General features: G+C 38.3%; 2 protein-coding genes across 2 annotated transcripts in view; one reads left to right on the plus strand and one right to left on the minus strand.

Moving 5' to 3' along the window:
• LOC128741738 (uncharacterized) overlaps positions 1-25610 on the minus strand; it is a 172524-nt gene that overhangs the window by 30783 nt on the left and 116131 nt on the right. Inside the window, exon 3 of the mRNA XM_053837735.1 lies at positions 11245-11804. Within this exon, the coding sequence (XP_053693710.1) occupies positions 11245-11671 (427 nt within the window). The 5' untranslated portion in view covers positions 11672-11804. The remainder of the gene's footprint in view (positions 1-11244; positions 11805-25610) is intronic.
• On the plus strand, positions 18173-18711 carry LOC128740650 (uncharacterized). The gene is made up of 3 exons (XM_053836213.1): positions 18173-18226; positions 18289-18432; positions 18496-18711. Exons 1-3 carry the CDS (start codon positions 18173-18175, stop codon positions 18709-18711), a joined length of 414 nt encoding a protein of 137 aa, XP_053692188.1.

Consider the following 25610-nt stretch of genomic DNA (forward strand, 5'->3'; position numbering starts at 1 on the left):
ACTAACAATTATATTTTAATAGCTGATGGACAGATCAGGTTCTGGTTTGATTGCTATTTTGTGCCGTTTTGAACATCAGGTCTGTATACCAAAGGCTGAATGAGCAAACTAGCTATCATTTCCGGCTTTTAGCAGGAAAAGAATAAAAAGTTTTTCTAGCGAAATATTTCCTTAGTTCTTGATGAAACACAATTCGATTACGAACGAATAGCTCCGTTAGAGCGTTGATTTTGCAAAGGAGAAAAACTCGCTCGTTCACTTCATTCACCTTCTGTGTCCATCCGTAATGCGTAAGTATGGATTGGAAACGAAAAAAAAACGCTTCCAGTAGCTGTGATAATTCACTTAATTTCATCCAATTAGAACAATTCCAATCCTGCAACCTTGCTTCAGAAGAAAAAACTACTCTCGACTTGGGAGGCAAAAGCTGAGCTGAGCAAGTGACGAACCTCGGAATTTCTGAAGTCGGACAGTACTCGCTCCTAGCTTTTGAACATTGCCCACTTTCTCTAGAATGGAATGCAACAGCAGGTATAGATGGATAACAGATTCAACTTTTTCGAACGACACTGTAGATAGGTACGACCAAGCCAAGCCAAACAGCCATTACCCACATCCGTTGCTATCGTTTGTTCTGAAATGTTGCACTCACTGACCGGGCGGTAATGGTGATAATTCACCTGCGAAGGATGTTTCTGTCAGCGTGCAATTTATTTACACACATACACTCGTACTCGTGCATACACGTGCTAACCTGCTGCACTCATCGTTGATTTCTACGACCATTTATCTTGAGTCGCTCGGTGGCGCCGCCGACTGGCAGTTCCGGGGACTACCGTTACGTGCCATCACGGGCAATCAACGGGTTGGTTGATGATTTCCAAGGAAAGCGCTGCCGTTCAAATTGCGGGATGCTGCAACGTTACTTTAATGTTCAACCAGTAACGAAGATGGATTTCTGAGACATAAGTTACAGCGCATTGCAAAACTGGTTCAAAATTGTTTTTTAACTGTTCAACTGTGATTCAAACTATTAAAACAAAGAATTCACTCTCTAAATCATGATTATTTTATCAGTTAACAAACTTCCGTTTCGTAAACCATGCAAAAACATGTAATCTGGCCAATTAAATTCAATGATGTGATGAATTTTAGTTTTATTTTTATGAGCTGCCAAATACTGTATCGAAATAGGAAAATAAAAAAGAGCGAAATCTTTCAAACCAATTAATTCAACAAACACACATTATTTGCGATAATTTTCCCTTACAGCAACTCCGTATCAATAGCGGGAAGGGCAACGCGGAACAGTTCCACTGCAGCAGGTCTAACGAAAGCTCGGAAGTGTGATAAGCCGTGAAGTAACCACCTTCTTGCTTTGGAATGTCGGCAAATTTTATGACGTGACTTTTGCTTTTCGCTGTATATTGTTTTCGTTACGCGAAATAATAAAGCACCCAGCAGCACGTGGTCATAATAAACAAGAGGAGGGGTGAATGTTCGTACTTCCTACTTGGAAAACGCTAAATATTGATGACGCCTTTCGCAAATCTAAATTTTATTGCCTCGAGAGCTTTCATAAATTAATAACTATGGACAGTTTCTATCGCTCGTTCTCGAACCAGTTCAACAGTTACAAATTTCTATTTATAAACCTATTAATTTTGCAATCCCCGAAAAGACGTATGCGGCTATCATTACTGCACATTCAATTTAAGAATGATTGCATTTTGTTTGCATTGCTCCACTTGTAGCACGACTGCCGCCCCCCACACGCCAGGAAGGAGAGAGAACACCGGCGGCGTATCATTTATAACCAATCATCAGATCGGACAGAGCGCGGGCGCACTGGAAATATTGTGTTTTACTATTTAGAAAGAGGCCACCCCATCCGATCCGTTTGCATTAGCAATTTCACCCGGGTCCGTTTGATCTCTGTCCGTGGTGGCGCACTGTGCTGGTGGGGATCCAATTTCATCTTTCCGCGCACGTACCTAGGCTAGCTAGGATCGAGATTTGAAATTGAACCGTTTACGGTACTGTCCATTACTAACCTAGTTAGCCGCGAGGCTCACATTTGTTGTATTGCAGAAAATGTTTGCTAAAGCAGAACCCAGGAGATCCGTGTGCCGACCGACGGGCAGAACATTTCTGCCCGACCAGATGGGTTATAAACGGGTTCAGAGATGTTAAGTGTTTAACCTAATTTCTGATCCCTTTCACAGTCTATGGCACAGTCGGTTAAGGAGATGCTGATTTCAGGTACAGCCAGCTGGACTACAACAGACGGTTCAGTTGTGTAGATTAAATTTCTTGACTTTATTGAGCAACTATTGCACCGCCCGATGGAGATGAGATGTGTTTGATTATTGTGCTTCCAACAGAGTTTCAAGAAAACTTTCAAGAAACTTTCAAGAGACAGATAATCAATAAAATAAGTCGCAATAGGCGATGTCAATTTTATGATTTTCTAAAAAAGACATTTGAAGCGGGTAGGAATTTTTGCATCACTGTTCTCGTGGTCCAAAAGTTCTGACCCAGCACTGGTGGGGAAATTTATCAACAAATCTAAACAGTCTCCGGTAGGAATCTTTCAGCAAAAAGCTCACTCCAACCATCAGTTAACATTACCATGCGTTATTTGCACACCTCCCGCTGGCGGCTGCTGCCGGCACATCTCTATTACTCCAAAACGACATCTTCGTTTATTCTTGATGCACACTAAAAAATCAAACAGAAACGCCTGCCTGCCTGCCTGGTTGGCTGTCCGGCATGTCCAAGCACCGTTTGCGTGGGATAATCTTCTCAGAAAGTAATCATCGTCAATATAGTAGATGCCAAGGCATGCATGGGTGTCAAAAGCATCGTAAATTTTACGTGCGATGCAAGATATTTTCGATTAAAAGCTAATAGCTGCAGCGTTCTCAAAGCCATCTCGTTGCATCATGTTTTGATATTGGATATTAAAATGATCTTAAATTTATTGCTCGAACCACAGAACCGGATGGTGATTTTTGTTGTTGTCATACATTATCACCCTTTTTATACGTTTTAATTCTAAAAATAATATTGCCATTTAATGCAACATTGTAACAAACTTAACACCTTCCAGTCAACAATTTCCGAACGAGCTCATTCGCTTGGTAGAAAACCAATTTGTCACTAAATTCGTCACATATCATGAAACCATTTCCATGAATTGATTTAGCTGTGGGATTCATTTTATCTGAGGCTAATATATTGCTATAGGGATAATTTGTCCACGCGCTTTTTCTATCGATTTATTTTTACACACCGTGTCAAGTGGGCTGGTTTGTCTGTCGGCATTATTTAAAAGGAGGAAACCTTTTCATTGTTTGTTTGGGATATTAATGATTCTCTGACAAATTTGACGGTTTCGCGGGCGGCCAGCCGCAGCGGCATCGATTTAAAAGCCGTAAACCCAAAATCGAACCGAAGCTATTTTTCTTTCGGATCGAACAGGCAGCAGCAGCAGCAACAGCCGGAGCGCAGGCGTTGGCCGTTCTCATTACGCACGCAAAAGAAATAACTTAGGCAGGTACGTCGCTCTTACTATAATCTAAAACCAAGCGCGGAATTCCATTGTGTGTCCATCGAGCAATAAAAATATTATGAACCAACAACTGGACGTGACCTGGCTGGCTCGTGAATGTAACACCCACCCGCCCCCGAGCGACGGCTGGGACGAAATGGATGACTGATTGTCGTTTATTATCATCCATTTGGGATGATATCGAAACAATGTCAACAGCACGCGTCCATTTGGCTACCGGTTTCGTTTAGATTTTAATTTGATAAGCGGCAAGGTTGTGTAATGAAAAATGATCGCGAGTTATTGAAGCTTTGATTTTATAGTGATGTTTCGAATATTTCGGAATACTAATATAGGTTGTGTTTACTAAAACACTGTTGTTCGTCAGTCAAATTCAAATTGCTGATACGGAAGCCAGCTGCAATCTTATTACGAAATTCAAGCCGTTATTCAACTTTTCCTCTTGCTTGGAATAAATTGATCTCAAATTAGATCTGTCATATTTCAACCGGAAACCAATAAAGCTAAGTTTGAAATCATCATAGCTTTTTTCATGGAATAGTTCAGAACTATCAGAGCAATTCTGTGGAAGATACAAATCATTAAATTAAATATTTAACGTAAATATTCTAAACAATACAAACATTAGACTACCCGAATGAATACAACAGTTTCACACAGAGTCTCTGGGGTTCCTCGCATAGGAATCGCGTGAAAGAATTTTGCAAAAGATTCATACAGAATGCTTTGCTTATAAAACCTTACGCTCAAGAATTTGATGGCAGCCTATTTTTCCTCGCAGAGTATCGGCGACTAACAGGGCTTTAGAAGTATCCCTCCGTGTGGAAAGAATATCCAGATGGATTGGCAGACATCAGTTTTCGTAGCTCCGTGAGTGGTAAGGACTACGCCAGGGCAACGGACGAAGAGCAAAGCGCAGTAAGCGACGCTGGACGGATTCGATTCGTTCAGAACTGTTGTGGTAGTTCGGGTTCCAGATCGCAGAACAGTGCTCCATAGTCAATCTGACCTGGGAGCAGGATAATGCAGTAAGTATTAAGCCGTAGACGTCTGTGAAACTTTTGGCGATCCTAAAAATTTGTCGGAGGTTTTGTTGATGGACGATATATGGTATATTCATTGGATATAGCTTTGTATCGAAGATTACACCTAGGTCTTCGATATGATCGATCCACTCGATAGCAGCGTGTGGTTAAAAATAACAGCATGTTTTCGCGAGAAGGATATTACAGACCACTTTAGGGATTTTCAACCATACTGTTTAGGGTACACCAGTTCGTAAAGACATCCAGCTGGTGTTGGAGTGCAAGGCAGTCTTCAGTTGAGTGGATACGAGAGAACATGTTTAGATCATCGGCATTTAGTAATCGTGGTCCTTAAATCACGAGGTTCACGTAGTTGAAATAAAGCAAAAATACGAGCGGTCCGAGATGACTGCCCTGCGGATTAGCAGAGGTGGCACAGAATGTACTGGATCTGCAATCGCCGATGGCGTCAGCTGACGATCAGTTAGATAAGAACGGAACCAACGCAGGAGAGTTCCACTTATCCTAAGTCTTTCGAGTTTGGATATACGAGACTTGGATATGAATGACGCCGGTTTGCCTCACTGCAGAAATGTTGTCGACGATGTGCGTAGTAAGGCACAGCAAATTGGTAGTACCAAATATTGACGACACTAAACGATTCAATTCCTCGGTAATTGTTCACATCTCGTTTGTTGCCTTTTTTGTGCGTAGGAAACATATGAGCAGATTTCCAGCAAGACGGAAAAGTTCCACTGAAGATGGGCTTCAGGAATACAAGCTGTAGCGGTCTAAGCAAATAAGAGATGCGCTTCTTCAGGAAAGCGGACGTTTACAGAAAAAACTTGACACTGTTATCAGTCGATTTGTAGCAACTATGGCGAAAGCAGTCAAGCAACTACGCTCGATGCTTTGTTCGTATTGCCAGCTCCATCCCGGAGCGAAAAAGTATGATATCGTGAGGCACTTTGTGTTTGCCGGATAAAGTCGATCCGACATTTACAACATCCTCTCGCTTTTGGAGAAAGGCGAGAGTTTCGAACGGAAGCCTAGTTTCGACCGCCCGATGGAGCTTGTTCGATTGTAAACTGCACCAGAATCTGAAGAGAAAGACCAACAGGAAGGTGGCCTCATCGTTCCGCGCCTTGGGCCGAGAGGTTACAGCAACCGGCCAAACCGTGAACAAGTACTTGTCCAACTTTTTGAGCGTCCAGCGTTAGTCGAGGCTGGTCGTAACTGAATAATAAATCTCCCAAACCAGGTTCCAAAGAAGGCCCGTCTGTGCCTGATGATAACCGAAAAGGGAATATCCAAGTGACTGTTCCTTCAGAGCTTGCGGTGAACAGGGAGATATGCACTATGAAGTGCCTGCCGGAAGTTTCTGTCTTCATCATGAAGTATCACGCGAAGGACGATGTGGTCTTTTCGTCGAACCTGGCTTCGCCTCATTATACCTTGAGACCACGAAAAGAGATGAACCGGCTTGTACCGAAAGCCACCAACCCTACCAACGTTTCTACATTTTAGTAGAAGGCTTAATTAACGTACGATTTAAGGAAAACATACTGTTGGGGATTGTGCAAGTTTGGATTAATCACTTTCGACCAATGTACCTTCCAGCATTGGACAAAAGGTAGGAGTCACAACGACTACTTCCGGAGTAATTCGCGATTAGGGCGCAACTAGCACAATGTAAACAATGAGGAATATCACTGTGATAATTTGCAAGTAAATTTTCAAGTCGTAATCTAAATAAAAGTGACAAAAATCGAGTTTAAGGAGAAATCGAAAGTAAACACAGCTGGGTATGAAATGGGGAAGGCAAATGAGGAGCGTCCAATATAGCTCTAGCTATCCCAAGCCCCTACCTAGCGCCTCCACGTGGCCATACCCGGTAATGCTCTATTGAGTAGCCAAGCTAGGAGGTGCGATACTGGGTGGTTCCCGGCTGCCTGATCTGAAAATCGAGGTTTTAGGCAGACGGCGGAGCCACACGACCTTGTTAATAGGTAAGCATAAAATAAGTTATTTTAATTATTTTTTTCGTTTTAGCTTATGAAGCAGCTCCTGCTATATAGTGAAAACTTTGACCAATACGAGTGTTAATACTGCACATGGATATTGGATACCAGAAGAAAAAATTAAATTAATTATTAGATGCACTTATGGAAACTAAAAGGAAGCAACTCTATTCCATTCGAAGGACTGCTGGTGAGATTGTTCTATTTTTACTCATATATACCACATTTCATAAATAAACTAGAATCGGGAAGAGGGAGGGACCATCAGAGCACTTGTTTGAAGCGGTAGGCCTAGGGAGAGTGAAACAATCAACTTTCTAGGGTTAATCTTGGCCCGATTAACAACACATCGTGGATAATGAGCGGGCTCTTCTCCCCACCTGCTGGAGTCATTCTGCATTAAGACGGTTTATTTAACGATTGACTCAGGCGACTTAGCCCTTGGAAGGAGATTCACTAAATCCCTGGTACGTGTAAGTGATGTTGCTTATCGACCAATTCCTTTTTGGCCCTTCATACAAGAGTTGGGAAGCATGACAAATCGTTGATATGTTCAACTCTTTTTGACATGATAGGCTCATTGCTATGAACGACTGTTCTGCTAAGGTAGGTGGTAGTACCATATATTCATATATCATATAAACCGAAAGTAAACACAGCTGATCCGCAGCCAACCACACCGACTACGAACATCCCGAAATATGGTTTGTTTTCTTTATCCAGACATTCCGATTCATTTAAGATTTCCAGCAGCAACTGAATAATGCATAGGACCAATCGGATAGTTAATTAATCCGTTTGCGTTGAAGGCCAGTTTCGTGTGTGTACTTTACTCTAAGCTTATCTATGCGGCAAAAGCTGAAAGCTCTTTAAAAGCTCATTGATGCGGCGAAACTTTGAGACCGCGGTGCTGTTTTTTTTCGGAAATCGCTAGTGCAACGAAATATGTGTGCAACCAAATATCTATTAACTAATTCCAGATTATACGTTTTATGAACACGTAATGATCTGAATGATCAGTTAAATTTATTTTCCATTAGCAATGATGTTTTGCTGAGCGTTTGTTGATACATAACAATACAATCTTATAATTTCACAGCAATACTGCATTAAATCTGTGCATTCAAACTCAAAATCTAAGTTTTCTTAGATTTTCAAATGAGCCTCAAAGCATTTTAAAAATGAGATTCGCCCAGCCCTGTTTCGCCTTGTTTTGGTTTCTTTATTTAATTTCGCCTGTTTACATGCGCCTGTGTTTGGAAAACAACGCAGTTTCGCTCTTTACTATCGCCTGTTTACAATCCGATTTGCAAATAAGGCTTTATAACAAAGAAAGGGGCTAAACTGCAAATTGTCTTGTGTTTTGATTAAACACTTCTATTGCCCATCACTAAAAACTTGTTTTAAATGATTCTATCGATTAAAACAGAAGAAAGGATTCTTGCTACGGATATTATCAGTCTCTTTAAGGCTGATGGTGTGATATAACGATTTGTTTACATTTTGCTAGTTGCGCCCTAATCGCGAATCACTCCGGACTTGTTAAGTGTAGCTACTAATAACCCCCGCCCCCCTCCTTCTCTCAGCGCTCTCCGTCACCTTCACTCTAAAATTCACGAAATGGTTCGATTTAAGAGTATGAAATGCCGAAAAGTCCGTCTTCCGGTCCAGCGAAATGTTTATGGCATTAAAATTTCCCACGAATTGCGACGTGGTGAACACGAGGTGTAAACTTTTAATGGTTTCTCTTCTTTTTCTGAGTCAGGCGTTGACAGTTCATTGTGACAGATTCCGTTAGCAATAGGCGAGAGTAGAGTGACTATATACAGAGTGGCGACATGTCATCCCAAAAGTATGCAATGCGTTTTTTCTTTCTCTTTACTGCATACGCGTTGGATTGGTCGTCTGCTCGATTGGAATTACACTAACAGACAATTGACACAGACGTTAAAGATCTCGGAATCTTTCATAAACCCAAAATCAGGTAAAACATTAATTCTTTCCACTACTTCGTTTCCTATACTACAGTATACAACTCCATTGAATTGTGTTCTTCTTTCTCGTCAATGTAATTATAGATCATTTCGCAAGAAGTACTAATATTCCAGACGTTGTTTAGGTCGTTATCATATAAAAGATTGTAACATTTCGGTAAAACACGGCAGACATCATTAAAGGATTCGATATACAACAATGGCTATAAAATACTGCTTTGTGGGACACCTGATTGGTTGTGTGATTCAGATGATTCCGTTGATCTCAATTAGACGCATAGTCGATGATTAGTCAAATATGACTCGAACCAGCAGACAAGGTTTGATGACACGCTTAGACGATCGAGTTTGCATGCAGAATATGGTGATTGACTCTATCGAAAGTTGTTTTAAGGTCAGTGTATTTAGCGCCGATTTAATTTCTTGATCCATGGAGGCAAGGCACAGTGATGAGAACTGGACGGACCAAGTAAAAAGACAGTAATAAGGAAAAATCTGTGTTGCTGTGGTGAAATGACTTCGCTGCTCTAAAAATCTCTTTGTAAAAAAAAATAAAAATATAGAACTAGTTAGAAATATTACATTCATCACTCTTATTCAGCCCCGGGAACATTATCGATTTCTTTCAGCATTCCTGGTAAACGGCTTGTGCTAGAGACAGATCGACAGATTGATCTTATGGGCGCTCAGAGAACAGTGGCGTACTTTATCAAAACAATCAAAGGAATCTTGTCGGTTCCAGGTATAGTCGAAGGCTTCATTTTACTAAAGCCAGCTAAAACATGTGCATCATCAAACACACGGTTCAACATTAACATCATGCCAATGTAAACATTCAATTAGGGTATGTTGCTGCTTCGTCGTAATTGCCTATTCCCGTCCTATCCAACACAAATGATTAAAAATATCAGCATTTTTATGACACACAATGCAAAACTAGTTATTCCCTAATATTTTAGTTTGTTGTCTATCATACGCGATCAATCAAAGTGAGCTGAGATCTATTTAAATGCTTTTTATCATTAAAGAAGTCCTACCAGCCAAATTTCTTACGTTTTTTCGTGCGACCGTCATTCATAAATGAAAATAACTCACGCAAGGCATTGTCGTTACTCTACAGCCAGGAAAATTTGCCTGACCTGCAGAAATTTTGCAGAATAACATTTGTCATGCCGTCCTACACAAACACATGCGCGTTAGCTTCGAAAACATTGTTGTGATTTTTAGTTCGGACGATGAAAAATTTTGATGGACGTATTTTAAAACGGTACGACGAATTTAAGAAATAAAGTCAATTGCGTAATTTCAATAATATGCTTTAATAATCGCTTTTCAGTGATTTCAAAGTTCACGGATCGGAAGGTAAGTGTGTTTTAGTCAAATCAGCACAAGAACTTTTGGAGTATTCATTAAATCCATCCAACAAATGATGAAAATTAGAATGGCTTTACTTACTGCGACGGGAATTAGAAATAAACCCTAGTTGTTAGCTAGGCATATGCCTATGTGATGTGATGTGATGTGATATCACATCGTCAAACACTTTGCTAAACCGTTAAGCTAACATGATTCAAATTCCTCGGGTAGAGCTCGAAGAAGTGTCCAAGAGGTATCCAAGAGAAGACCGAGTTTTTTCCGTCTTTCGTTAACAACCGACCAGAAACGTTTGGAATAAGTTTTGAGTGCATTTTCTGTTATTCCAGTAATATTCCAGTAGTAAAAAAATTCTGACACATGCCTTTCATAGAATTTTATTTTTTGAGTGCGATGTCCAATGACCAACGGGTCTTTTGGTCTGTTTTGGTCATCAGAGGTCATTTCATTTTCATTTCATTTTAAATTTTTTTTCAAACTAAGATTGTTGTTTTTTTACAATCTGTCGTATCTTATCGTTTTAGAAGAAGTTTTCGACATCAGTTCTGATATGTGATAAAATCAAAGGTATCAGATCAGAGATCAGATTACAAGGAATAATATCGTGGCATTTCATCTTATCATAGAATTTTCAACTTCGATTTGCCAAACTACAGGTGATCAGAGCCCTACAAAATAAGATATGCTATAAATCCAGGCATAAAACTCGTGGGAACCTTTCGAGTTAAAATTCGAAAGGAATATATGGGATTATTATAAAGAATATTAGTAAAGAATTCCTTCGTATCATATTGACACATGGCTAACGCTCTATATGGTACCCATTAATACGCCACAGGGCTTGAAATCTGTCAAAGAAAGTTTCAACAGATAGCCAAGGAATCCATGAACACATACAAATAGGGTGCTGTCTGCTGATGGAAGAATAATTTATGCGATTCGCATTGTTATTTAATATATTCAAACCTCTGATTACGTATAGGGTGATAGTATTTATACCGGTTTTTGCGAAATGAATCTATCGCAGGCAATCGAAAAGAAATGATATTGTGAAACGGGAAAACAGTAAAAATATGTTTATACCAACTTTCTATGAATATTAAATTATCGAGGTTTGTTTATAAATCCCTCTCAAATGAGCATTGTTTCGCAATTATTTACTTCATAATATAAAAAAAATTATTTTACTCTTTTTTTACTCTGCGTCATCCATAGTTCAAACGAAAGTATTGTGACAGCGATCAAAGTTTACTCACCTATGCGCGACTTTCGCGTCATAATTCCGCCACCGGCACCGGTGCTGATGCCGCCGCCGTTGCCGTTCATCATCTTGGAATGATTCTTGCACGCTAGGGTGCTTACGCTACTGCTGTCACTGGTGTAGGAAAAGGTCGCCGAGGTAGAAGGTGACGAAGTCGTTGACGGGGAACTACAGCTGGTGGTGTACGAACCGGACCCGGATGAGCTTGACGAGCAACCGGAGGAAGCGACAAAAAGATCCACCAGTGGTCCGGGCAAGACCGGTTCAACCGTTGTCGGCTCGTCAGCATTCTCGTGGGTGGATTTCTCGTGCTGCTGGTAGTGCTCTTGGCCTTCGTAGGCATTCCCCAGCTCGGAATGTCGCAACGGCGAAAGGCTGAGCAATTTCGGCGATTCGGTGGATCGTTTGAACCACCTCATCATCGGAGGGCTGGTCAGTGTTTGGCAAACCTCGGGGCTGGTGCTCCTTCTATTGCCAGCAGTTTTCAACTGGAATTCGTGAAGACACACAATCTTGCTGCTGACCGTCGCTGCGAACCGTGGCCGGTTGAACAAACTGAAATAGTAGAAGAAACAGAAATTAACTCTTACTTTCTTACTCCACGGGAGATGTCATCGGACGGGGAGAACAGGTTTCAGCGGATGGCGAGCAGAATTTTATTAGTGCAATAGCATCAAATGCCATAAAGGACCGAAGCACACACGGGAATAACACCATAGGATGGAATTCTAAACCTATTCGCATGTGCCGTTCACCGGTGGGGTTTTCAATTGAAGTTATGCACATGTTGAATTCCTTTGTTGGTGATTCCAGCTCAACGAGTATGAGTTAAAGGTATATGGCCATCAAACATTATTGAGAAAATCGGTATTTTTATTTCACATGTCTGTTATACATGCATTTTTGCTTATTTTGATACTAATATTGTGAAGATCCAACAACAGAAGTACATGAAATTTAAAGAAAAAGTTTCATATGTGACTTTGAGGCTCTACAATACAAGGCTATGACGGCCTTATTATTACATTGTTAACCCATTTCCTCCCAGCGATGAGAAACGCAACGCACTTTCATACGATTCTAAAGAAGGCCCGGTTCAACTTGGACCCTGAAAAACAAAGAAAGATTGAAAAAAAATCTAATCGACCTGTTTTCGCTCAAAGGTCAGATGTTACATGTAACATAATTACAGCTGTGACAAAACAACAGGTTTTGCTATATTTCAGATAGTTAAGGAAAAATGCTCATAAAACTCGATTTTACCTCTATTAATGCCTGACCTATATTAATCAGTGTTAGTAAGAATCGGTAGCTTGCCAAAAAAAATTGTTCCATAATTTTGATTATTTTTGTAATTTTAAGATAGGTTTTAAGCTTTACGTTGCGAAAACGCAACGCTAGGAAGAAACGATATTCAAAATTTGCAACGGGAACGTTTGTTTTCGTTCGTTTGCTGTGGTGTTTCATTTGATGTTGTTGCTTTTTGGTAAACAAATGAATGTAAATCTAATATTTCGATTGTTCAAAATATCCCGGAAACATTATAAAAGTTTACATAACATAGAATTCGCAGCTTCAAACACTGATGACAGATGGAGCAGACGTTGTGATAAGAGTGTAATAAAATTGTTAAAGTACCTTCGCCTCCGGAATATCTGGAGGAATTGAGTGACAGCAACGACAGTTTCATGGACCCAAATTTAACGTAACAACCTTTCCGGAACGTGTTAGTAGGAATTTAATCATCTGCGATGACATGCATTTGGCATTCAAACTGCATACTATGCGTCTAGTGCAAAGATGGTCTCCAACCCAAATGTTTCAATATCTATCATAAAACATAACTTGTAATACTCTAAGGCTTGTTCGGGACAAAATCTGGACACCTTAATTTTGCAATAAAATAAATTTGCTAGAAGTTTAATCTATGAAACAATTTCATATCATTTATGTGTGTATCGTTAATAATTATCAAACAAATTAACGTTACTTATTTGGTCTGCATGAAAAATTGGCGAACTTTGGAGTTTACCCTTAACGTGAGGGTCAGTGCAGACAGGTTGGCAACCAATTTAGCTGCGTTTGTCCAAGATTTTCGAAATTTATCTATAGTTGTTGCTTGTTGTTTGTTGTTTGTGGTGGGACAGCTCACTCTTCACCAAAGCCCAATACCGGTCGAAGGAGCGTAACTCTGGACAGTTAGGTGGATTCGCCTCCTTCGGTACAGTAAGGATTCCATTAGCATCATACCATTCCAAAACATCTTTAGCGTAGTGACAGGATGCCAAATCAGGTCAAAACAGCGAGGGTACATCATGGCTGTGCAGGAACGGTAACAATCGTTTCTGCAGGCATTCTTCACGGTATATTTCCTTGTTAACCGTTCCCGTAGTGATGTAACTTTTGCTTGCTCGTCCACAGCTGCATATGGCCTGCCATACTAAATATTTTTTTGGGGAACTTGGCTTTCTTCTTTGTCCTAAAATGCTCTGCAACGCCATTCCGTTTCATGGCAGTGTAAAAAGACATACCAGGAAGCTGTTTAAAGTCTTCTAGGACATACGTTTCAACGTCCATGGAACGCCTGGAAACTTCGTTAAATATTCGCGATAAAGCTTAAGAGTGCGTGTTTTGGCCGTCGTATTTTGTTTATCATTACGATTTGGCACAGTCCTCACCTTGAAAGACTTCATGCCTTGTCGCTGCTTAGAAGTGTGCACGAATGTTGGCGACATTTTTGTTTTACGAGCAATGATACGTACGGAAAGATCTGGTCTCCTCCGTAATAGGGTAAGGAACGAGTTAAGCAGTGTCACCTATTTTAATCAGTTGAAAATAAATGAGCCGAAAATGCACTTTTTAATTCATATTTTCAAAATCTTTTGATAGGATCATCTTCACAAATCACTTAACCATACATTTGATTCACACAAACACAATTTACTGGGTTTTCGACATAAAATATGATGAATTAAAAATTGTTGTCCAAAAACGTACATTTTTCAGCTGCTGAAGGCAATCACCACCTCGCTACTAACGAATCCATCACATTTTTCAGCACTGATTACAACCACTCTAAAAGTCAAGCACTCAATAGTCACATACCATATTATTCACTCTCTTTTTTCTGTTATCTAAGGCTTTGTCACTAGCCGAAAGTTTTATTATTTTATAACAAAACTGAAAACAAATTCTGAATTGACGGAACCTGTTCACCAGTAGCAGCAGCTGCAGCAAAACTGATAAACTATCGTGCTGCCAAGACACTGTTTCGGTTCTGGAAATAAGAATTATAGGTTTGAAATTAACTGAAACCTCCAATGGTGAAAACGTGGTTCAATACTTTCAAGAGAAATGTATGTTCATAATTAATTTTTCTTTATTAAAAACAACAGAAAAGACAGCTTTTTCAATAATTTTCGAAGATTTTCTCAGTGATTTAATGAAGCAACGATGTGTTTCAATGTTATTTGCTTTGACAACACTGTTCTGAGTCGGACCGTGCGTACTGCTATGCCCAGCTAGCATTTTCATATGTATAAAAAAGGTAAAAATCAGCATTACGTACAGATATACATGCTAAATAAATCGTATTTCATGCGTAAAATTGGCATATCCGTACTATTTTGGACGCGATATATAAGTATTTATATACGATAAAATCCGATTAAGCGCGAGTCGCTCCGTACTATTCTACGATTTTGTGCTTAAAATCGTATGTATGTCAGTCATTATCATTATATACGACAAAAAATCAACTTGATCCCACTTTATCCAGCTTTAGTTACGATTTCGAGTTTGTTAGGAGATATTTACGATAGTTTTCGTACATTGATATACGAGTTGGTGCTAGCTGGGTGTTTACCTCTTTTGTTCTCCCACCATCCTTATGAACAGCGAGAGAGACGTCAAACTCGCAGTTTCCCATAAGAACACTAGAGAATAAAAGAGACGACGAATACCGTTTGCCGAACGGTGCGGTGAGTGTATGCCCCGATAAACAATTTAGACAGATGGCATTTCACGCATCTATGCCGATACGCTATGCCGATTACGCATCAGATGCCGATTAGTAGGTCGCGGATAGGAACGCGAACTTACTGAATAGGGGGAATAGTTCGAGGGATTTTTTACGGGGACGTAAAAAAATTCAGATTTCAGGATTGCTTAAAAAAGCATCTTGAGGGTGAAAATATGTTCGGTCTGATCAAAATTAGTTCCACCGCTCCAACTTTTAAAGCGGAAAATCAAAAGTTTAGCACAACAATAGTGTCTTCCAATGGTAACAGCTAGAAGAACTAAAGATAGCAAGAAGATTGGTATGCTGATATCCCCCACTTAGTCAACCCATCGCTTGTAATAAGGTAAAACAATCAGTGACCCGCTTAGACTGCTTAAAACCGGTTCTTTACCCTATTTGTTTTACCTTCGCATCCTTGTGGTGGTTCCTCGGATCCGTTTTTGTTTCACTTCCCTTCTTCCTAGCTGTTGTCAAGCGAGTATCGAACGATTTTAAAACACTGTGAACAGTGCTTGGAGGAAATCCAAGATTTTTGGCAAGTTCTCTTAACGAGAGATCCGGATTTTCATTGCGACCGCACCCAATTGCTTTTCGCACCTGCTCTTCTTTCGACGCCATTTTACGCTGAGCGCTTGTAATATAAACAAGTGTTATATTTTCAGAAAGAACAGACATACGTCTACCACTCTGCAAAATATGTCACTCATTGTTAATGTATTTCCGAAGCTGTGTGTGTTTAGGGGTGTCCAAATTTTGTCGCGAACAAGCCTTACTGTCCATTATAAATTGAAGTATAATTCAAATCGGCACTCTAATCATTTGTAAATAGAGAGAATAATCTTGTGAATCTTTAGACGAGTGTAGTAGAAGTTGGATTTGAAAATTAAGCTATTTTTGTCGTTTACAGTTGAGCACCCCTATTCCCAACTAGTATCTTTCAGAAGACATAAACTTTCTAGAATTCCGTTTACTGAAGGTAGCCCATAGCTACACCTTTGCGGCACAATCTGGAATTACATATGAAATGTCGTGATAGTAATTGGCATACAATAATAACTTCGCCGACGACACTTGCTTGCTCGAACTTCAATTGTTGGATTGTCGGATGTTCGTTTCCTTGTCAGATGGCCGCTGCTGCAGTGCGGCCGATGAACTAGAAACAGTTGTTATCTAACGACATATTTAAGAAAAGAAAAGCTCGAATGACGAGCACACATTCTGTTTAGACGAAAATTGCACATTTCCTTGAGTGGCAGAAATCTGTTGTGATCTTTTGAGTAATTTCTTCTTAATATCCAAGCAAGGTTATACATGCTTACATGCTGAATAGAAAAGATTGAAAGAAATTAAAGTTCCCTCAGTGTAAAGTGGCAACAAACAGAGTGTCACTTCAGATGGGCATTCTTCCGAAGATATGTTCTAGCGGTAATTTCATGCTAGCAATAAGATCGTGGAGATGTACATAACATACTTTGCTTATCGCTTAACTACATCTGCCGCAGGCTATACACGTTAATAACGTTCATAATAAGCACCAGAAATAATACTTGGTTAGGAACAATATGCGCTATGGCACGATATTTCAAATCTTGTTAACTGAATCTTTTGTATTTATATCTTTATTTATATCTACAAAAGAAGCGGACAGTTTACGTCAATAACAGCCGGTCAGTTAGTCATTTTACGGCGCAGAATTCATCTCTTCGAATCAGGAAAAGAAATAATTATCTGAAGTAGACTTCTTTTAGACCAGGGAAGCAGCAATCAGCGCTTTAACAAAGCGACGAGCACCGCCCGGTAATACTGACGTCACACCTGTTGGTTTGTTGGTTGGTTGGATTCGACTACAAAACCGGCTTGCACTATTTATTTATCGTAGACACAAGAACCCGTTTTTTATTCCAGGAAGTATCATGAAATCTCCGATTACCTTCCGGCGGAGGAAGAGGCAGACTCGTAAAAAACCATTCTCGCTATGTTCCGACCCCGGCTCGTGTTCAATTGTGTTGGCGCGGCATCAAACGAAGCCTCTTTAACGAAACAATTTGGTCCGTTTATGAGCTTTATCTGGTGCACGGCGCGTTGATCACCATCGTCACTACCACAATTGGTCGCAATAGCCAATAAACTATGCAAATCGGCGAAATACAACAAATGGAACGTCGGACGGACCATTTAGCGCCTCTCGGAATTTCCGCGTAACGGCGAAAATGACCAGTAAAACAGATTGGGATGATACACGATACCATAGGCCCCAAATGGGTGTGCTCTTTAATAAATCGTTTGAGTGAGCTTGATGAAAAAAATCCACAATCTTATTGGGAGATTTTTTCTTCGATTTGGATACCGATACCGCTCCAGCGATGAACTACATATATCGAACTGATCAGACACAGAAGTAGAAAAAAATGCAGGTCGCATCGATTGGACCACGCCGGTCCGATATTCTTAAGCTGCGTTTTTACATCCTCAAGCGTTTACCGTCAAACGAGGTTTATTTTTACACGCAAAAATAATTTTTGTAAAAACATAGAACGTAGCACAGAATTATTATTGTATTATAGTTATTTCAAAATTGATACAGAAAAAAAAGTGACTTCTCTTAGCTATCCATTGGAATAAGTTCCAAGATAGCCTCACTTGGCGGTATCTGAATGGATGACTTCGCATTTTACCCGGTTGGTTAGACTCCGGAACCGACAAGTTCATCAATCAACTTTAGGTAAAAACCTATTTTTTATAGTACTTTACTGCAGTTGGTACTATACTATGATTTCGAGGATCGGGTGCAAAATTTGCCAAAGTATAAAACAGTCTCCGGGCTTTCGTTAGCACCGCAGTTGACGACGGGACTTCACTATATAGCATTCGCGCAGTTCTTCGCACTAGTGTCCGAACCAAAATGAAACTTTTAATTTCTACAGCTGTTGTTGCGCTTGTTGTTGCATCCTGTTGGGTAAGTATCTGAAGGTTGTACTCAAAACAGAAAAGTTTAGTTTGTTACTTCCTATTTTGCAGGCTGCATATACTGAAAAGCAGCAAGCAGAATTAGCCGACTATATTGCAAAATGTGCGATTGAATTGAAAGTGACACTGGGCAGTGATCTTCTGGAACGGTCCAAATCTGGTGGAAATCCTTTCCCGGATAATGAAAACACAAAGGTTTGGCGAAATAAGCATCTCTTCGTTTGTTGTTTACAATAATAATATATTGAATTTTTACAGAAATTCGTTGTGTGCTTCATGACCAAAACCGGCGTTCTGATGGCGGACGGTACTATCGCGACTCAGAAGTTTATTGATTTTCTTGCCGAAGGACACGATGTCAATGCGATAACGGAGGTTGTCGAGAAATGTGCCAAAGTTGAGGGCGACACGCCCGAAGATAAGGGATACAACTTCCACAAGTGTTTCTGGGCTGAAAAGAAATTTGAGCTGTAGAACGCGTGCCAGTACCCGTTACCGTTGTGTACAGTTAAGTTACAGTGAAATAAGGAATAAAATTTTAAAACTTTTAGAAGAAGTGTCTTTTATACTATATATTGGCGAGGATAGAAAGTGATTTTGCAAATGTAGCAAAAGAATAGCGAATTATCTTACTTTAAAACTTAGTAAAAGCACATCAATTTTGTGGTTATCGTGAGTTTTTAGTTCGAGATATGAATAGTTTTTAAACTTCAGTGAGTCCAGAACATTTCAAGAAAAAAATTACATTTTTTTAATTTGCAGTACAGCACAGTTCAAATGGAGTCTCGAAAATGGTTTAAAACCTACCAAACATTTTCAAACGGTTATTTTCAGGGCCACCATTACACTCGCTTTCTCTTTTTAGCGTGCACATTCAAACAATGATTTTCATAAACACATGCATATAATAAACACAGTTTGCATCAGTGTTTAGTTAAAAATTAACTAAATCGCTGGTAGAGTAATTTCATTAAGGTCTATTGATTCGGATCTAACCGTTCAACTTTTATTACAACAATACAATAATCACATAAATTGATGTAAGAAAAAATACAAAAATAAAGCCAAAATATAACAATGAAAAAGAAAAACACAAAGAGGCGTAAAAAAAACGCAAAAACAATTGACGCAGAAATTAGGTGAAGTAAAACTGGTGCAAAAATGATACAAAAATAGCAGAAAAGTAATTCAAAAATGCATTGATTATGCAAAATGATGCAAGAAATAATACAAAAATTTTGCAATAATGAAACCACAAAAGAAAAAAACAGAAACCGTCACAGAAATGAAAAATAATACAAAAATGATTTGATTTGATAACACGAAAATTATAGAAAAAAAAACGATTCAGAAATGATACAAGAAATAACACAAAAATAACTCAATAGTACAACAGAAAAATAATACAGAATTGGAATAAAAATGGTTTCGAAAAGATTTCAAAATAAGAATGACACAAGAAATAGTACAAAAGAAATGCAATTATGAACCAAATAAAAATAACACAAAAACGCATAAAAGAGCAAAACAACCCTTAATCAGAAATACAAAAACAACATTGAAAAAATACAAAAATATCAAATGACTCAAAAATAGTAGGAAATCGCACAAAATGATACACGAAATAATATAATAATAAACCAATAATGAAATCAATAAACGATATAAAACACACAAAAAGGCACGAATATCTGAAAAGAACCGAAATAGTAATGAAAAATGGTAGAAAATGAGAGAGCAACGATTCAAAAATGATGCGTACAGATACATAAATGACACAAAATGATACAAAAATAACGCTGTAATAAAACAAAACTTGATATAAGGACATTAAAAGGGCCACAAAAATAACAATCTTCTCAGTGGTAGAAGCAGAAATCTATACCTATAAAAAAGGATTTCTGTCTGTCTGTCTGTCTGTCTGTCTGTCTGTCCGTATGTTCCTTATAGAATCGAAAACTACTGAACCAATCGGCGTGAAAATCTGCATGTAGAGGTTTTTGGGGCCAGGAAAGGTTTTAGTGATGGTTAGAGACCCCTCCCCTCACTAAGAGGGGGGGCTCCCATACAAATGAAACACAAATTTCTGCATAACTCGAGAACTAATCAAGCAAATAGAACAAAATTTGGCATGTGGGTGTTTTCGGTGACAAGAATTTATTCTATGGTAAATTGAGACCCCTCCCCTCTTTATAAGGGGAATTATAACTCCTCTCCATTTTAAGAGGGGGGGGGGGGGGGCTTCCAAACAAATTTCCTCATAACTCGAGAACTAATCAAGCAAATGGAACCAAATTTGGCATGTGAAGGTTTTCAAGGGCAAGAAAATTTTCTATAGTGAATTAGGACCCCTCAACCCTTTAAGAGGGGGGGCTCCTGTACCAAAGAAATTCAAATTTCCTCATAACTCGAGAAGTAATTAAGCAAATGGAACCAAATTTGGCACGTGGGTGTTTTTGGAGACAAAAATTTTTTCTATGATGAATTAGATCCCCTCCCCACTTTAGGAGGGGGGGCTCCTATACAAATGAAATACAAATTTCCTCATAATTCGAGAACTAATCAAGCAAATGGAACAAAATTTTGCATCTAAAAGTTTTCGAGGGCAAGAATATTTTCTATGGTGAATTAGGACCCCTCCCAACTTTAAGAGGGGGTGCTTCTACACAAATGAAATACAAATTTCCTCATAATTCGAGAACTAATCAAGCAAATGGAACCATATTTGGCATGTGGGTGTTTTTGGAGGCAACCATTTTTTCTATGATGATTTAGGACCCCTTACCTTTTTAAGAGGGGGGGCTCTCATACAAACGAAATACAAATTTCCTCATAACTCTAGAACTAATCAAGCAAATGCAACCAAATTTAGCAAGTGGGTGTTTTTGTAGGCAAGAACATTTTCTATGATGAATTGGGACCCCTCCCCACTTTAAGAGGGGGGCTCCTATACAAATGAAAAACAAATTTCCTCATAACTCGAGAACTAATCAAGCAAATGGAACCAAATTTGACATGTAAGTGGTTTTGGAGGCAAGATTTTTTTCTATGGTGAATTGAGACCCCTCTCCCCTTTAAAAGGGTGGGCTTCCATACAAATAAAATGCAAATTTTCTCTTATCTCGAGAACTAATCAATCAAATGGAACCAAATTTGGCATGTGGGAGTTTTAGATGGCAGAAATTTTTTCTATGGTGAATTACGACCCCTTCCCCTTTTTTTTTCCCATACAAATGAAATTCAAATTTCCTTATAACTTGAGAACTAATCAAGCAAATGGAACCAAATTTGGCATGTGGGAAATTTTGGAGTCTTGAATTTATTTTACGATAGTTGGAGACCTCTCACCCCTGTGGTAGGGGGATATGGACTCTCATACAAATAAAACAGAAATTTTTACGAAACTCAAAAACTAATCGAACTTGAGAAATTCGAGACTCTTCCATAAAACATTAGTCAATACAAGACCACAAAAACTATCTATAGTAACACTAGATCATTCAGGACGAGACGGTCGCGAGTGTTGCCGGTGGCCCGCCGTCGGAAGCGCCGCCCACTGGGGGGCTTGAAAAACTCGAGATTGTGACAAAGATCATCCGAGATTCATGATTTATGTACAACAAAGGTTCATTTGTGGCAATACGAAGTTTGTCGGGTCAGCTAGTAGCATATAAAAATAACTACCGTCGGTGGGTGGAGCGTATGTGTGTGAGTACGAATGGCTAGACTAAAATGATCGAAACTAGATGTAAGATTATCTAATATAGGATTTCACGCAAACTCGACCAGAGGTTGGCATGACCCTCTCAGAATTTAATGAAACTTTGTGTGTGTAAAGAGTTCATGGAAATAAACAACTTTGCATACTTAACCGCTTAGTTGGTTTCGAGGTACGATGCTAGTCTAACAAGCCAGTCGTCGTATGTTCGAATCTCGGCTAGGCGGAGCTGCTAGATAGAGTCAGTAGGATTGTTGCACTAGCGCCGTAATCGTCCTGTACTCTAATAGCCGGTTGTGAAGTCTGTCGATAAAGAAGGGTCAAGTCTAAGAAAGACGTTTAAGCCCAATGCTTTTTTTGCATGCTTAGTTTTTCCAAAATTAATCTAGACTAACTTTTGGAAAGGGCTTAATTTTTTTTTTCTTTTTTATTATAAAAAATATAACTCGAAAACTATAAGACCTACAAAAAAATTACCCATGGGTGACTTTTAAAAAATGTTCTGAATTTTCATAAAAAAATACTGAAAAGAAAAAAAATTAAATTCTGCACTGACAAAAAGAATTTTAAGAACTAAAAATCGATTGTCCAAAAAACACCATCTCAGAAATTGATGATTTTTTTTGAAGATAGATAATTATATAGGCAACCATTCTTCCTTACATCGCAAAATGGGCATATTTAAGGGAAAAAAGTTTTTCTAACAACTTTTTTAAGTGCTTTCCGGAGAAAAAGGTATTCAATTATTTTCGAAAATTTTAGCACCTACTTAAAAATGATCTATAAGTGACTGTTAGAAAATCTTCTGAATTTTTATAAAAAAATACTGAAAAAAATAAAAATAATTTCTACACTGAGGAAAAAAGCCTTTTAAAAACAAAAATTCGATTTTCCAAAAGAGGCCATCTCAACCTATGACCTACAATTCTTCCAAACATCGCAAAAAGGACATATTTAAGGGAAAAAAGTTTTTCTGACAAAATTTTTTTCCGGAAAAAGAGGTATTTCAGTATTTACGAAAATTATAACAGGTAGAAAAGAATGATCTAACTTACTTTTACAAAATTTTCTGAACTTTCATAACAAAATACTGAAAAAAATAAATATTGTTTTTACACTGAGAAAAAAAAAGCTGTTCAAAAACTAAAATTCGATTTTCCAAAAAAGCGCATCTCAGAAATTGATAAAAAAAATTGGCAAGGTAGATATTGATATGGCCAACAAGTCATTTATATATTACAAAATGAGCACATTTAAGGGATAAAAGTTCTTCTAACAAAAACTCCTTCAAGTCCTTCCCGGGGAAAAAGGTATAAATAGGTATAAATTTTTGTTGGAAAAACTTTTTTCCCTTATATATTCCCATTTTGCAATATATGTGACACTTATAAGCCATATAAATATCTACCTTGCAAAAAAAATTCATCAATTTCTGAGATGGCCTTTTTTGGAAAATCGTTGGCATAAAAAAGTGTTTGTAGTGAAATCGATTTTAAGTTTTTTTAAATAAATTGAAAATTATTTTTTTCAGTATTTTTTTATGAAAATTCAGAAGATTTTCTAAAAGTTACCCATAGATCATTTTTTGTAGGTCCTGTAATTTTCGAGTTATATTTTTTATAATAAAAGAAAAAAAAGTTAAGCCATTTCCAGAAGTTAGTCTAGACCAATTTTCGAAAAACTATGTATGCAAAGTTGTTTATTTACATGAACTCTTTACACACAAAAAGTTTCATTGAAATCTGAGAGGGTGCTGCCAACCTCATAGACGAGTTGGCGTGAAATCCGTCAATAGTTTAATTGTCAAAACACTTGGGCGCAAACCGAGAGAGCGTGGGTTAGAATCCCACTCAGTAATTGAACTAGGCAACAATCAATATATTTTTAGTACCACATCGATGTTTCGCAGTATTGTCCAGTCTACCGTTCTTCCTCACTAAGCACTCCGCCACCTTAATAAAAAAAAACAAATAAAAAAATGGAAAGAACTACAAAAATTATACCATTGAATGTAACACAAAAATTTTGGAGAGACACAAAAAAGACAAAAACACTTACACAAGCATGAAAAACGATACAAAACTAACACTTTACTAACTACTTTACTAACACTATAAAACTTTACGGAATTGCGCAACAAATCTAAATATTAAATGATAAAACAAAACCCAAATCGGCACAAATATAGCAAAAATAGAAAAAAAATGAAAAATGACGACATCGAATAAAATCAAAAATGTCTGAAAAAGATTTGAAAACGAAACGAAAATATACCTGTGTACCAAAAAATACCATATATGACACAAATATTAAGCAAAATGTGAAAAATTTAGGTAGAACACACAGGCACAGAAGTTTTATACTGAATTAGGGTAAAACTTTTGTTAAAATTAAACTCAGTAGAAGAAACTCATACAAAATTACGAAAATAAAATTGAGAAATACAGTTTGCAAAACGGGTCTACTCTATTGTGCATAACAAAAATTTAGTACTCCATCATCTACCAAAACACCCCGTAGTGGTTAATCACACGAAAACTTGCTGGTGCGTCTGTCGGCAACGCATTGCATGTTTCTATCGCACTGAGCGCGTACATAACAGTTTATCTTCTTGGCGGTGGAAAAAAACAGTCATACGAAAATAATATCATCGCAAGAGGAGTGTGTGCTGCAAATGTAGAATATCATATCATTTACCCCTCGAAAAAGACACAAACAAAGCGTCGAAATGTCGGGAAAACGTCAAACCTCAGTCTTGATAAATTTCTCTGAAGACTGCCCTGCCAAATATTAATAGTTTCAATTGAATTCATTCGATAAAAAACACAACTTATTAAACAATAATAACAAAACAAATTTATATTAATATCTGCATAGATTAAGAATAGATTATTCGATCCGCAAAGAAAATATTAAACTCCTGTATCCAAACTGAAGGCATCTGAATGTTGGTAAACCAGATTTTCTTCATCCATATGATAAAAGCCTACTGGAGCTACTGAAAGTATATCCTTCTTCGGATAATTTAATTAAATGCAATATCAATGTGCACATATGAGGTTGACGTTGTTCGGAAAATTTATGCATCAAGAGTGTTAAGTAAAGATTAACAGAAATCGAAAAGGCATCTGCAACCGGGGCAATAACAGCTCGTTGTACCATTATCCGAATCTAAAATCATACAGAACACAGATTATTATTGAAATTATCGCAATATTCGTAATAAATTGAGTCAAGCGATGTGCTCTCGTGTGCCCTGTATTCTTCCACGCTCTGCAGACCTGGCAGGCGAAATATATCGGTTAAACAAGTTTCTTTGAATAATAAGTTGTACGATATTGAAGATAATTTCTATAGCCACAGTTCAGGGTATAAAAGAGAATTCCTACAAGAGACCACAAACAGTCAGTGCTTCGGATGGTGTAAAAGCAAGTCTTTCTGAAAAGCGAAGTCAAAATGAAACAACTATTAACGTTCGGAATAATATTTCTGTTCTCTTGTGTTTCGGTAAATGCAGCAGGTTTTTCTAATTGTTATTGGAAAATGTTGTCTATGATACTTTTCAGGCTGAATATACCGCTAAACAACGAGAATATGTCGAAAGAATTTCTTTAGAATGTGCCAACGAGTTTGGCATCCAGTTTCACATGAAAGA

Source organism: Sabethes cyaneus, chromosome 3 (genome assembly GCF_943734655.1).
Source record: "Sabethes cyaneus chromosome 3, idSabCyanKW18_F2, whole genome shotgun sequence".
NCBI classification, from domain to species: domain Eukaryota; kingdom Metazoa; phylum Arthropoda; class Insecta; order Diptera; family Culicidae; genus Sabethes; species Sabethes cyaneus.